At 37.3% G+C, this 16,113-nt stretch overlaps 1 protein-coding gene across 4 annotated transcripts; it reads right to left on the reverse strand.

The window, feature by feature from the left end:
* Positions 1-283: 283 nt before the first annotated feature.
* fbxl3l (F-box and leucine-rich repeat protein 3, like) lies at positions 284-16,112 on the reverse strand. Of its 4 annotated transcripts, none has more exons than XM_088933109.1 (6): positions 16,073-16,091; positions 15,723-15,831; positions 7,951-8,329; positions 6,818-6,940; positions 6,256-6,427; positions 284-4,600 (listed from the first exon to the last, which is right to left on the reverse strand). In XM_088933109.1, exons 2-6 carry the CDS (start codon positions 15,782-15,784, stop codon positions 3,957-3,959), a joined length of 1,380 nt encoding a protein of 459 aa, XP_088789235.1. In that variant the 5' UTR covers positions 15,785-15,831; positions 16,073-16,091; the 3' UTR covers positions 284-3,956. The 4 variants fall into 4 exon arrangements, with proteins under 4 accessions (XP_088789235.1, XP_088789234.1, XP_088789232.1 ...); XM_088933108.1 differs by lacking the exon at positions 16,073-16,091 and adding an exon at positions 16,048-16,070; XM_088933106.1 differs by having other exon boundaries at positions 15,723-16,112.
* Position 16,113: the final 1 nt, after the last annotated feature.

Raw genomic sequence — 16,113 nt, forward strand, 5'->3', positions numbered from 1 at the left:
TCGGCTATATCCATCAGCTCTCGCCACTCCTTCACTGGGATCAAGCATTTGGATTCCTCAGCCTTTTGGCAAGACGCAGTTCTCTTCATCCACTCACCGAGCAGTAACACTCTGACTATACTATCAGCCCACAGGTGTGCAGTCTCAGAGGGGGGGGGGGGGGAGTGAACGACAGACTAGCTGCTGCAGTGTCAGGGGTGCAAGGGGTCAAAAAAAAATAAAACACAAGGAGAAACTACATATACACAGGAAGTACAAATTGAACCAGAAAAGACACTAAATGTTTTGATCAAGTGTTAATTTAATTATTTCTTTGTAACAAAATTCAAGACATTTCTACAATCCGTGTCAACAAAAGAATGTTTCAAAACAACCTCAGGATCGCAACACCATTGTTTACATGTATTTAGATAATGTATACGTATAGTTTCAAACTGAAACACAATTAAGCTACTTTAAGGCAGAATTTAAACATGTCCACCAAAAGAAAAACACCTATATTTAGTTTATTTAACCCTGTAAATTTAAAAAAGAAACTCAAGATTGCAATTGTCTTATCAATCGTGGACAACACATTTTTAAAGAGGAACCATAACCACATATTCAGAGTGTCTAATGCGTATGAGTACAGCTGTGAAAAAATCAAACAAACACAATAGCAATCCAGATTGAATTAAATCCTGAGGCACCCATTGCATTTGGGACCAAAGCTGGATTCAATCAGGTAACTGCTTTTATAAAGTGTATTCTTTCTGTTAGATACTGATTAAATGTGTGTGTGGATAATGCAAGGCTCACCTTTAAGCATATGGTTTTACTTGTGCCATATACCTGTATATTGCCCTTTATGAGGAACAAGTAAAAGGTTTATTCCATGCTGAAAAGAGAAAAAAAAGAAACAACATTTCAGCCGAAACGTTGCGTTTCCTTTCTTCTCTTTTCAGCATGGAATAAACCTTTTACTTGTTGCTTTGCAGACTACACATGCTGACGCAGCTACCTCCTTATACTATTGTCCTTTATTGCCCTGAACATTTTCTGGAGGAAATCGCTATCTTTTTTTATGGCCCACAAAATATGAAAGGATTTGCCTTAAATAGAAAAAAAATTTTCACAATCAAATATTCATCTATTTTAAAGTGCTTTGTTAATTGAAATTTTTTATTGGTTGTATAGGATTTGTACATACAACATCAGCACAAGATAAATATTTAAATCTGATAAGTATATTCAACTAATTTGCACAAAAGGCAAAAGCTAAGTCTGGTAAAACACTAAGTTGATTGTTTACCTAAATATTAGACATTTGGTATTTAGTACTCCCCTTTTAAACAGAGAAATATTTTAAAATCCCCTTCGATACTGACAATTCAGGTAAGGGAATATATTTCCTTGCCTTAAATATCTCAGCTGTAACATCAAATTATAAGTAAAAGTACTAATACAGACCTATGCAAACTAGCAATTTATCAATAACAAATAATAGTACTAGGATCTTTTCAGTAACTCAAAAAGTGTCTTACAAGGCCATGTATTTTAACTTGGAATTTCTTGTACGAACAGAGAACAGAACGGAATGGCCATTTCTCATTCTGTATTTAATCCCGAATCAAAATTAAGCACTCAAAATGATTAAGGTTATGTTCTGTGGCCCTTATATTTGAAAGTGGAACAGCAAATATGTACACCTTAAGGAATGAATAAATGAACCTCATTCTCCAGCATCATAGAATAAGGATTCCTGGACAGTATCCACAAAGAACATTTTTCATAAGGGGAATGAAAAACGATTCAGGCCTCCTCCCCCTAATGTGTGATATTGGAAAGATGAAAGATGTATGTCTCTGGCCAACAGAGAGTCACCAACAGGTGAGAAGTAGAACTTGTAATCAGTAAAAGATTAGATTTAGTCTGATTTTTGTTTTTCACCTTTTACCTCTAAATAGCCAACATTTAAAGCTTAAAGATAGAACCTTGTGTGCAGTTTGAATACTGTGATTTGAAGTGAGCCTAGCAAAAATAGAAACAATACAAAAATCCCAAAACTCAAAAATATCTCCTTCAGCCATTTAACTTGACTGTATTTTCATTGTCTGCCAAACATTTATGGTGAAATAATTCTCCTTCTTCCATTTGTATTTTTAAAAGAACAGATTGTAATTTTATTCCTGTTTCACTTTGGATTACTTTTCATCATCAATGCATCATACAAAATACTGCTAATTGGATGGGATGCCTTCATATTAATCATTGGGAGAGTCGATGAGCTATTATGCACGTTTCACCAGAAGAATGAAATAAATCATATTTAAATGTTTAAAATTATCCATTAATTAACTTTTTTACATTACCTTAATTTAGCATGTTGATATACACCTCAATAATTAGAATTTCAACTTCTGACTACAAACCAATGTCCTGCACTTTTTCTGTCATTTGAAACTGCTTCAGTCCCTATGTTCCAGCTGGATATTATCCATCGTTCATCACTACAGTACCTAATAACAATTACAAAACAATTTTGATTCAAAGAAGCAGTTCTGCATACAATACAGATATGCTTAATGAAGACAAATTATTTAGTGTGCTTAAGCTTTACAAAACAACTAACGTGACAGTTGTGAAAGTATTTTTGTTCAAATTTGTTCCACTGAGAAAAAATCTGTGTGGAAAAAAGAGTAGTTCCAAGCCCTTTTTTCCCCATGTCTGTGTTATTGCTTGTTGGATTTAACCCTATAACTTCTACAATCACCTTTACAAAACTGGTAACAAAGAACTTTGAACAGCATCCCACAAGCTATCACCTTTGTTAAGGATGTTCAAACAAAGTATTACAACAGAACTTCTCTTATGAACTACAGCTTTTTCCTGTGTAAATCTAAAAACACTAGAAAAAATTAAAAGATAGAATCACTGCACACAATTTGTCAAATCTAGCCCTAAAGCCTAGAAATAAGCCTTAGCAAATACATAATAAATCACATGGACACTGCTGCAGAAAATAATAATATCAACCTATACCACATCTCATTTGCCATTTAGGTGACAAGGAAATTAAAAAGTCTTAACTACCGATACAAATGGAGCTTTCATAAAGTCTGATGTTCTTATTTCAAAAGGAAATAAAAACTATTATGTATTTACAGTTTTAGGAGATCAAGTGCTAAATCGCGCAGCAAATATGTAGAAGCCAATGACTTATATCTATTAACAATATGTCATCTCCTCTGACCCCTTACACAAGACAAACAGAGCTCAAGTCATACTTTAAAAACCCTGATATAATTGGCTTCAAAGGAATCAGACATTTGAAATGTTTTTTTTTTCTTAAAATGCATAAATGCATTCACAAACTGTCCATGGACACAACCTAGTAAAAGAAAATGTCTCAAAAGACAACACAACAGCTATTAATAGCCATGTGTAAATTGTACAAAAAAATCCTTAGCTCCATAAAAAAGGATACTGATTAAAGCTCTATGGCAATATGTAAATTAAAATGGATTCTGTTAAGTGTTGTTATTAGTTTTGTTTTGTTCATTATGTAGTTATTTCATTCTCGGACCTCCTCATTTAATTCTACATTGCCTCCTATTTGAAGATTATTTACAACTTGGTAATGACCATCTCTTTCACAAGACATCATCTTTGGATTCTAAAGGATCAGGGCGTTAACTGCTGTTCCTAAAGAAAGGGTGGATTCAGCTCTTATAGCACGTAATGGAAGGAAAAAAGCAAAAGAATCAAAATAAACCTCCCTCACTGCCTCATCATTTCTCGGATCAGTCAGGTTCCATTTTCTGTGCTTTCAAGAATCGCAAACTCCACACTAGTATACCTATGAAAAGGAGATTCATCCTTACTGGATTTTTTTTGTTTTTTTGAAGGTTCGTGCACAAGATTCCCTTCTGGGACCTTTCATTATGAGGAGGATGAGTTTAGACATTAGATGGCCTTTACCAAGTCGGCATCATGTCTGGGAACCACATCCGCCCGAGATGTTTAGACACCTCATAGTGAATCTGCTCCACATTATAGCTGTTGTCTGGGATCAGGACCTCCTCCATTATGGAAAGCTGGGTCAGCCGCCCGCCGCACATCTTCACGAACTCGATAAAGCCGCTACAGGTGACCTCACACTCCCCCAGCCCAATGGCCGTCAGGTTCTTGCAGCGGTCTGCAATCCGGATCAGCTCATCGTCCAGGGGCTCGAAGCCATTCGCACACACTACGAGCTCCACCAGCCTGGGGCAGTTCAGCCCGATGCGGCCCAGCATCTCCTTGCTGACAGCCCGGCCAAAATACAGGTGCGTGACGGGGGTCTCCTCGCGAAAGAAGGGGTCAAACTCCTCCTCGTAGAGGAAGAAGTACATGACGATGTTGACCTTGGGGGAGTGCTTCACCAAGGCATCCCAGCTCCTCTTCTTAATGGTGTGGAACTGAGTCTGCCCAGGGTTCTCACTGACCACATCGATGCGAAGATGCTCCAGGTGCACGTGCTTCTCACTCGATAGAGCCAAGAGCAGTTCGTCACTCAGGAGGTGATAATTCAACGCCAGCTCCCGTAGGCCATGACACTGGTCTGCCACACAAAGAATACCTATACGAGAAAGGACCATGGAAAATTGAAATCTGTTTGGCATTCAAATCACAATACGCCATTCAGGCATAAAGAACATTTTTTGCAGTGCACTGTTCTAAGAAGTTTGTACTTAAGCTGTCCCCTGTTTTCATAGACTTTTCTGATCATTTTAAAACAGCAAAATTTTCAATATCTTGATTTGACATTCAGCACACATTTAAAAAAGGCTAAAACCAGGCACCACTCAACCAGTAACAGCTTTAGTGGTGGTAAGTATCATTACAGCTTCTAGCCTGTTCTTTAACAAGCAAGACTTGTTGAGTGTCCCTTAAATACATGTAGTAACAGATAAAAACCAAATATTTTGTCATCTGACATACATTCAAAAAGATAAAGGTTGACAAATACAAATTAACAGCTTTAAACAACATAGAGACTGGATTCAAAGATACTGTACATGGGTGGGGATTTATTACACCGTCTGTTGACATATTGCAGAAGAATGGCATAGTGTTAGGCATTAACTTCATGTTGTACAGAAATATGTTTTTTTGCCAAACAAAGGGGAATTAATTACAGCTCATTAGGCTTCGGTTTTTATATGCAATGTTCTTTACAAGACTTAAGAAGTCTGAGGGTAGTAACCACAGAGCCCTATGTACCAAGTACATTTATAACCAAGTGCTTCAAGCAACCATGAATTAATAAGTAGTTAATTCCACTCAACAGTTAATTAAGCATCTGCGCAAGTGGTGCATATACAACTCATGGCATATACAATTTTCAGAAATCACTGACATTTACAAACTAAACACTGCGTGCAGTATTACGCAGATAAATGGATTTCTGAAAGCAGTGTTGGACAAAATGTAATTTTTTCCTTTAATGAACAGAAAATAGTGTCGGGCCCAGAATCAATTTTCATGTACTTGAATAATTCACTTCTTTCAAAGTCTCTGGCAACATATAGCCAACCAGAAAATCAGGTCAACCTAGAGTGCAGTGAATGAGCTATATCTCTTAGCAACTCTTACTATAGAAGGGCACAAACGGATGTGCTGTACGCACATAGTGATTGTTCTCCTTACAGTCATTCAAGCCATGAGCTCTGTCTACCTTAGGCAATTCTTTTCTACCCTATAAAGACAGTATGCTTGAATCTGCAATCATTCTTTTTCAACTGTTCTTCTCCAACTATTTTATTATATTTTATTATATTGACATCCAAAGAAGGCTCCACAGCTGAAATGTTGTGTTTCTTTTCTTCTCTTTTCAGCATGGAATAAACCATTATTTTGCAGCCTACACATGCTGATGCAGCTACCTACTTAACTATCTCATTATATTTCCACCTAACCTGCAATGTTCTTCTGTTTAGTTCTAAGAACAAACAGATGTCCAAAAAGGACTGCAGAAGACCTTGCTACATATTTCTAACAAAAAATAAATGTAATAAAAAATAAGTTTTATATTGCTGTTTTAAGTCAGACTGGATTTACTGAATATGTGCATAACACTTAGAACACTGCTTCAATTTAAAATCACCTAAGTCTACATATGATTCAGGTTTTTTTAATATCATGCTAAATAAAATACTATGAGTGCTACAAATCAACTCAAAGACAAGGGTCAACAGTGTGGCCAGCAGTACAGAGATCATTGCCTTAGCTCACCAGCAGGGGAGACATGGGGACAACTACTCATCTTCAGCAGTTTCAGTGTGTCGCTGTTATTCGCCACCAACACCTTCAAAGATGGGTCATCCACAGGTGTGTCATCAATCTTTATCGAAGACAGGGACTTTGAGTTCACAAACACCACCGTGAGGGCAGACACAAAGTGAGACTGTAGGGACACAAGAGAGAAACAAATTTGCTTCTTATCATGGTTTACATTTTTTTACATCAGTATATTAAAAAAATATTTTTGAACTTACAGTACATACTTACAGTACATATGTGTTCCATGATTCTATAACCAATCAAACTGACTGAAATTTCTCTTTGCATTCATTCTGTACTTAATCTATTACTTTGTAAAGAAATAAAACATCATATTTAAACTGCACAATACAAAAGTATATGCATGAGAGGTCAATGGTGTATTTTCATGTTAGTGCTTAATGTTACAGAAATTAGGGACAACATGCTTCATACAGAGTACTGACAAAAACAGTTAGCTTATTAATGCATTTTTGAGTATAGCTGTGCAATACTGGTAACAGCCAATGCATACCTGTGATACGTTCATGAAGCTCGGCCTTGCTGTAGAGATGAGCCCCAGAGTCTTGATAGTGCAGTTCACCAGTTGTGAGAGAATGTCACAGGCTGCCTCTGCAGACTCAGTACAGCTGTCAACCTTAAGCAAAATAAGTAAGTGGATTGTGGAACTGCAACGCTAACTTTAAAAGCAGCTTCACTTCACACAAATCACCAGTATTTTCAGTTTTATATCCACCCAGTCTAGAATCACCAGTGTTGAATAAGCACAGCATTACAGTGAAACCCTGAACCACATTGGAATAAGACAGACATGACCTTCAGATTTCCCGTTGTTTGGACACTTTCTCATTCACTGTGCCCATTCTCAGATACCCTTTTTTTGTTCTCCTCTGTTTCATATCCCAGCATCCTGTCTCTCTCTCCCTCATACCTAAATGAAGGCTCAACAGCCAAAAAGTTGTTTTCCTTCCTACTTTGCAGCAAAGAATTAACCATTACTCGTGTTTCAATGATGTCACTGCCAATTCGCAGGCACACATGAATCCCAGTTGCTGTTGTGTCAAAAACCGAACAGCCAAGTCGAATCACACTCGTCCAGTTCTGTGCTGTCACTTGGGGAATCCCAGTCACAATCAGTTTGAGACAATCCAGGCTCAAATCCACAATGCTGGAAACACATGACCCACGACCAATATTCTACGTCAATGCATTTATAGGATGAACCGATGAGCAGCCCCTTGATTTTTTAAAGATACATTATTTCTTATTAAAGTTAACATATAACATTCAGATACAACAATATTCATTCACACATCGATTGCCTGCCTTTCTAAAAACAAAACACACCAATAGGTCAATGATTTGCACCCCTGAGCATCTTAGTTTAAAAAAAAAAGATGGCGCAGTTTTGAAAAGGAGGCCTAATTGTAAAACAAGAAAAAAATGTCAATGTTGCGAGTTAAAATATTTCAAACACATGTTTGCAAAACAAAGCCTCCAATTCAAATCCCATGCTGTTCTTGGGGATGATGAGTCATTGCAACCTCCTCTACAGATTAGCCGGTTAGGTTGCCAGACGGATTAGAAAGTGCTGGCAGTAACAATGTGCAAAGCTGGGGAGGGGGTGGGGGTCGGGAGATCCTTTACCTTGAAGCTAACGTACTGCAGATGTTGAGCATGCTTCTTTATAATTTGCTGGATGAGGTCAGGGTGAGTGGATTTGAGATATGACGTGGCAGGCTGGTTGAGCTCGAACTCAAACCTCCTCCACAGGTCGGGAATGTGAAAGACTTCGTTCCACCTCCTGCAGACGGAGGAGGCCCGCGCCCGGTCCACGAGGGACAAGTGCTGGAAGACTTGTAGCACCACATGGTGAGGCAGGTTCCCCCAGTCCTGCATGGTGTCCTGTCTGCAGGATGCCCCGAGACGGAAGCCTGATGATCTGCCCTTGTGCTTTTTGCTTCCTTCTTCGGCAGCTGAAGGGGCTTGACTCTCCGGGTTGATATTTATTCTTCCTCGTTTCATTCTGCACACAAACAGAAAGGAAGGGAAACAGAACCAGACTGTATCAAAACAAGCATTTCCACAGACACACGTACATATCCTCATACACTTCTAAATAAGGCTGTTTCTAAACACGATCAACTGTTGCAGAATTCTTATTACCCCCCCATCCCCACCAACCTGCTTCGTCTTAGATGCAAAACAGACCTCTTTCATTGTAGGCTCAAGTGAACATAGTACGAAATTTCAGGCTGTGATAAAACGCATATCCAAAGGTTGCGCAAGAAAAAAAATACAAAATTAAAGAAACGCTACAAATGAATAGCCTCTTTGCTTCAAGGGCAGCTTTTTAAACAGCTTGTGGAGAAGTTAAGCCACAATCACCAGTTGTTAATTATCCTGAGCACAAGGATCAGACCAGTGATGACCTCAATGGAGTCCAATGTGCTAAGACTCCATAAGATACTTACCTGTTCTCTCATTCGTCACTCTCAGTGAACTGTGGCTACGCATGAGCTGGCCTGCCCCTCACACAGTGCCAAGACCTTAATGATTACAACATCAAGGTCCAACAATCTGTGAATGTGTTTTTTTTTGTGCATTTTGTTATTACTTGCTAAACATGTGACAAATAAGAAGGTAGGGATCTTATTCATATCACCCCCCAAAAAAATAAAAATACAATATGCTTATTTTTGTCAAAATCCCTTTGGCTAAGTATCTGCACCTGTGGCGGGAAGGTTATCTGTTCGTATCCCGTGGCCAATCCTACTCTATTGGGCCCCTGAGCAAAGACCTTAACACCAACTGCTCCAGGGGTGCCATATAAATGGCTGACCCTGCGCTCTGACCCCAAGCTTCTCTCCCCGTCTGTGTGAAAGCAAGTTGGGGTTTTGCGAAAAAGACAAATTCCTAATACAAAAAATTGTATATGGCTAATAAAGTGATCTTATCTAAATATTACACATTAATATATGCTTCACAAGGATGCAAAAATGTGTTAACCAAATCCAATCATATGAAAAAACACAGCACAATTCCTTTATATTATTAAAAACAACACAGCTTAGGAGGAAACTAAACACTGAACAGCAGCACAATTGAGCCAGCAGACACTAAGGGAATTAACTACATCAGTCTAGAAACACCATGTGTCTGTTAAAACTCCACACAAGCTGGTCAACCTCAGTAGAACCCAAGCCCTGTTTTGATAAAGATCCTGTGCACTGCAAATAATAAAAATGGGGCAGCTCATCTATGCTGGTGAAGTCATCACAAGCTTCATCTGCAGTACTTGCCATCTGTTAGAAATAGTTACAGTACATTCCATCCAGCACTGGGAAGATTTATGTGAAAAGTCTCCTTTGTTTTTATCCTGCAAATAAAGCTGAAAATCTGATCTTTATACACATGCATGAACTTTGAGGACCTCATATATTCAATACGTCTCAAAGATGCTCCATTATATAGTCTGTTTTGTGCATCTGTTAAGTAAATATCTATTAAAATACTGCCTAAAAATAGGTGAATTGAGGAAGAGTACCATAAAACTGACCTCTGTCTCCAAGAAAACATCAATTGTGAAATGTTTGTTCATCTTCAATTTTTGCCATATGCAGACATGAAATATTTTAAGAAAAAAACCAAGTGTTACCTACATCTTTTTGTGCCTTTTCTAAAATCGTTTGCAACTTCTGCACTTTTTTAATATTTTTTCATATTTAATTATTTTAAAAATTGCATAATTTATCTCCCAAAATACTTTCTTTAAAATGGTTTGAGTGGGACAGCAAAAATTATGTACAGTATGTGAACCAAACCCATCTCTTATTACCTGTGCAGCAAGAAATGTCCCCAAAGTCTTAATCTCCTGGTCTATCGAGGTAGACCAATCTACATATTTTGAAACTAACTTTGAAATTAAAACCACTAATAACTGGGGCCCACAAAATTATAATGCACACAGGCAAATTACAACCCAACAAAAATATAAAGATTAAAGTAGCATTTTTAGGTGTTCTTAAGACCTCTGCTGTAGACATGTTGATTCTTATTTTAAACCTGTTATAGCAGAATTCCAAACAGTGGTGTTAAAGGGGAATTGCTTAGAACAATTGTGCAGCACAGGAAAACAAGAAGAAAAACACACATACTTCAGCTGCTCACAGTGTATTTTTTCAAAAGCAGTTCCTCACTGCATGCATTAATTGCATTAATGAACTCCTTTGAACCCATTAAGAAAAATAACATTACTAAAAGCAGTAAATCATTAAAAGAGTGTTTTAATTGTCTTTTTTAAAATGTGTCCTACAATTCCTGCATTAAGTTGATGGACTATAACTGGATAACGAGCTTGGTCAAGGCAGACCCTGGAAAGCCAGGACATCCATTAATGTAATTCACCTTTTCTAATTAGTAAAACAGAAAAAATTGGTCTAACATACTACGTATTGCAGGTGTTTCCGGAACAATCCAATGCAATACTTTAATACTGCCATCACTTTACTTACACTGATGCTGATTATGATCAATTAAATAATTAAAATGCTGATTGGAGAATATCTTTACAATGGAATGGCCAAGATTGAGTAGTTAATGAGCCACATGAATCCTGGAGGATTGTGGCCATCTGGACCACATTAACCCTCCCCTCTGTTTTGTTCCTGCCATCAGATATCAATGTCCCTATAGGACAAGTGAGTATGTAAAGAATGACCTAAAGAATGGTTCTGATTTAAATCTCAAACTGGGATGAGCTGAGGTAGCAGTTGCCATGGGCATTCACTGATCTCCTTCCACATTTTCTTCCTACAGTGGCTCAACAGACAACAGGAGTCAAAACTGTGTACAGTACATACTCATGTGCATATATTCTTAGTTCTCAAAAAACCTTCTTCCTCCACAATATATCGAAACTAAGCCATTTAAATTTAAACCCTGTCATACATCGTGTTATACCATGTTCCTTTTAAACAAAATTTTAATTTACACATCAGTGTAACTACAAGTTAGTATATCTTAAAAATACAAATGATAATATAGTATTGAATGCTTTATTCAAATAAATCTTCTGTATTTCACTTAATATAAAAAAACTATTAGCTTTACTGTACCATCTTCCACTACAGTGATAGGAGACTATACATAAAAAATCAAAACACAAAGTTATTTCTTAAATGATATTATAGTTTTATGGGATTACATTTTTATCTCTTGTAAATATCATTTCTGAAATGTAATGAGAATACTATTTGGACAGACATCATTATCTTCTTTTCTCAGCCTAAAGAGGCCTGTTAAACACTATTGCATTTATTAGTTAGTAAGTCATGGGCTGATATAAGAGTCAAGACAGAAGATTTCTGCTAGAAAGTGGGTACTTGTAATGTGTGCAAATAACTAATTTCCTTTCATTTAGTTATTCAGTTATGGAGTGAGATGCCTGCCAAAGAAGGAGGAGCTATGAATCAGCTTCCTAGATTCAACATTCAACATTCAAATATTATGTTGGATGAATCATTTCAATTAATTAAATATTATCAGTTCACTTAAACATTCAAATATGAAACTGGATGAAGCATTGCAGGTTCAGTAGCTCTGATTCATAATTGCAATGTGCATCTGAGTATGTTTGACCTCTATCTAAATTTAGTCTTTCTTCCACTTTAGTGCAAACAAATTTATTTTTCCCCTCTAATAACATTTCACATAAGTATATGAATTTTAAATTCAAGCAGCATGCGTACAGGAACTTGCACCACAATCTGCATCATCCTAACTTTATGTTACTCTTATCTCTGAAGACATTTTGTGATATTTAAGGAATGTTGAGACATCCAATGTTACCCTGGAAGTTACAGTTAACAAGACAAATTGATAATTTCCAGATTCCAACAAGAAACAGCAGCATAACTTGTGACTTGACTGTATCTCTTTAAAGCTCCTGCAAGTTTAACGTCCATAGTAAATCCACAGATCTGGCATGAAAAGAAACAAAATAAGCACAATCACTTCTTGTTATATCATATTATATCAATTTTTACATTTTTGAGAGGGGAGCACTGGCAACAAAGGAACAAGTAAAGGTCAACTAAATGCTGAAAAATATCCGCTTTCTTCAGGTGTGGCTCAACAGACAAAATGTTGTTTCTCCTTCATATTTTTCAGCATTTAATTAACCTTTACATGTTTCTTCACATTTATACATGTGTTATAGATACTCATATATCTGTATACAGTAAATGTGTCCTCCACATGGATATTGGTCATCATTACATCATTTTCCAGGAAGAAGGAGGTTGTGCACAAAAGATTTGGAAGATCTTTCAGCTCCACTCAGACCCCCAGGGGCTTCAATTTTTCGTCCCATTGTAGTTAATTGTAATCAATTAACTGGATGAATAACTGTTAATCATTTAGTACTTCTTCACCCAAAGTGCTATGGGAGTATGTTGCCAAACTAAGCCATGTGATCAAACCCAGTACTTCGGCTTCCTTCAAGAAATCTGTAGTCTGTATCAGATCCTTGGATCAATTAATTACTAACTACCAAACAGGCTTTCTTATGTTCTTAATTACTTGAGACTTTCACTGGACCAACATTGTTTTCAAATGCTTTCAGTGTCTTAAGAGCTGTAAACTCTATTTAAAAAAAATGACCTGTGAAATTGTCAGTAGTGAATGTCACAAGAGTCTAAAAATACTGAAATGGCGTGCTTAAAATATTATTACTTCATTAAACATTATAAAACATTAAGGGAGTGCTCAACTGAAATTAGCTCTAGCGGAGACTGGGGTCCTAGGCACCAGGGACTATTGTATTTAAAGTCAGGTAAAATTTCCATAAACAGGTAATGAAAAAATATTTAAAGATGCATTGATATTTCTTACTGAAGGCATGGTTTTCTCAAAGTAAGCCACGTCTGGAATTGTGCTCCAAATAGTTTGGTCTTTTCCATTTGATAAGTATCTTTTGGATAACAATTTATAAACTCAAAGTTTCAAATCTATGGTATCAATGGTAAAACACTAAAAAGGTTCATACAGAATTTTTCATACAGAATAATAATTAACATCGGATCTTACTGTTGCACCTTGCCTTATTGTGCATTCACTGTGAATGTTAGGATTTTCAAACACTGAAAGGAACTTTGAGAGATTAAGGATAATTTATAAACTGAATACGCCTGTACCCACCCTGTACACAACATTAAAATGTCAGACTCGTCAGTCTTTCCATTAGAATTCTGAGCCCACAAAATGTTTCCTTACAAACCCTTCACATATGCAGAACAGTTAAATTCTATTTTACATATAAAATTAGGATTAAAATCCTCAAAGTAAAAATTTACGCACGATTACAAAAGAAAAGCACCTCAAAACAAAGCTTCGAAAAAGTACTGTATCTCCTTCACCTTCATCTGCAACGCAATACAACTTGATGGGGTCCAATCAGAAAAACAAGTGTTAATGCACTATGAAGGTGCGCAATTTCATTTCCAGCGAAGTCCCTCAGATATACGAACACCTTTTCACACATGCATTACTGACTCAGCTAAGTGTGATTATTCTCGCTTAATTAAAGCCTAATTAATATTAAAATATATATTTACAGTGTAAAACAAACGGTAAAACGTATCATATAATAGTCGATATCACGAATTAATCACACCCGTGACTCCATACAGCAAACGATACAATGTAAACAAACCAGTAAAACCAAGCTTTACAGTAAATCATATTTCAAAGGCAAAACGTGGAGAACACATGCTGTATGCAACCTGAAAGTCATTTTCACATTTTGTGTTCTGCGCTTTATTAGTCTACAATGATCATTCACAAACAAGATGACTTCGTCGCTTTCTTTTCTAATGTGGGTTAACATTCCAAAGGCGAAAAAGTGAAATATTTTATTGCATTTTTTTGCAGGATCGTTCGAATTTCATTTATTTTCACCATTAACTTACTCGTTCTTATTGCTTCCTTCCACGACGGTAAAGCGCCTAGTTCTGCCTTAAACTTATTTTTTCATTTTTTTCTGCGCCATTCCCTTTTCGTTTAGAGAAGCCATTACTGCGGATTATTCTTGAACGCTCCTCCTGAATGTAGGCCAGTGTCCCATAAAAAGCCTCCCTCCTGGCAACTCGCCTGTTCAGCAGCTTGATACCCGCAAGCCAACAGCTTGATAACAAGAGCAAACTACCTCACCCTACACGTGAGAGCGGAGAAACATGGATTCCGCTTAGCTGTACTAGTCCTTACTGGTTTGCACATAATGAGCTTCAAATCTATACTGTACTTGCATGTTTCTCCAAGCATGATGTACTCACAGTCAAATTAGTGTTGCAACTGCGATTGCAATTTCGCAAATTCAGCCACTAATAAGAATAAGAATAATACACCAACCTAATAATCTCGCAAGTTGTTGTAACTTTTATACTCTCGTGGAAAACATTTGTTTTTATGCTGTATTTCTGGGTTTATTTATGGGTGATGTTGTTTTACATCCCAGGGGAATATTATTTTCTATTTTATCGTATAACCAATAATAATAGTGGTAAAAACAGCCTTGTTTGGCAGGTGAAACAAAACATCGACGCTGCTGCGAGAGCCCTGCGCGTCCCGTCTCGCCCTCCTGTTGGAATCGCCGGATCCAACCTGGGTCTCATTTATCATTTATATGGATCTTCCTCCCGCTTAGATCAGAGATGCGAGAGTTTTTGGGGAGGAGGACTAGGAAGGAGAAGCTCACAGTGCTGCAGCTAAAGCACTCAAATCCTTTAAGGGCGCAGAGCGGCTACAGCTTGTCTAAAACCACTTCGAGGCCTTTGGATGAAAACTTGGAAAGGTTACTACAAATGAAGGGAGTGTGTGTTTGGGGTGGGGGGTGACGTACTGTTCATTGGCCTCTTTTTTAAAAGAAACTTACGATAATACAAACTGCTTCACAAAAATGTATAATGAACATTAAATTACTGTCTTTACAAATTTCAAGTTTCTAATTGCCAAGTAATATATACAGTATATATAACATAAGTGACAAAGCTGAACGGCTACTAACTAACGGCTACTAACACGATGATCTGCAGAATAAAATACCTTCTCAGCACATATGCCGTTTTCGTTTCTGCAGCAATGGTATCAACAATCACGGCTAGTGAAAAAGGTGATACAACTTCAACTACTCAAAATTCCGCCAAAGTTGTCTATTCTGAAGTAGTAAACTTTACCACCGCACGTAATACTTCCTTGCAGTCTAATGACCACTAATGCAGTGTTGCGCTTTTCAAGGATGTGCATGTTCAGTTCTGTCATTTATGGCAATCATATATTCTATTCAAAAGACCTTTGCCACCAGACTATTAACCATTTACTGCTTCACCTAGCTTCTGAGAACAAGGAGGTACTCCACTCACCTGCAAGGCGCTGAAGAGCTGTAACCCGCACAGTAATGAACAGACGCGGTGGCAGCAGCCATGTGAGGTTTTCTGCTTCCTTCCAGTTTTACGTCCACCTTTTAAATCGCTAAACTCGAGAAAAAAAAAACACCTTTTAGGTAGAAAGGAAATACTGTCTGTCCTGAAAAACTGGTCCACTGAACGCAATTGCGATCATCTTCGACGGTTATTTTTTAATACAAAACGAACAGAGCAGCAATTAACAGAAGAAGTGTGGTTTGCTAGTTAAATTGCAACATTTATTAGTGAAAAGAATACAAAAATACATAAAATAAGGATGTACTGCTCTGTTCCGCCAGCCAACCTACTGCGTTGTCCTATCTTCGTGGATGGTTGCGTTGTATGTGTG

Source organism: Atractosteus spatula, chromosome 14 (genome assembly GCF_055471065.1).
Source record: "Atractosteus spatula isolate fAtrSpa1 chromosome 14, fAtrSpa1.hap1, whole genome shotgun sequence".
NCBI lineage: Eukaryota > Metazoa > Chordata > Actinopteri > Semionotiformes > Lepisosteidae > Atractosteus > Atractosteus spatula.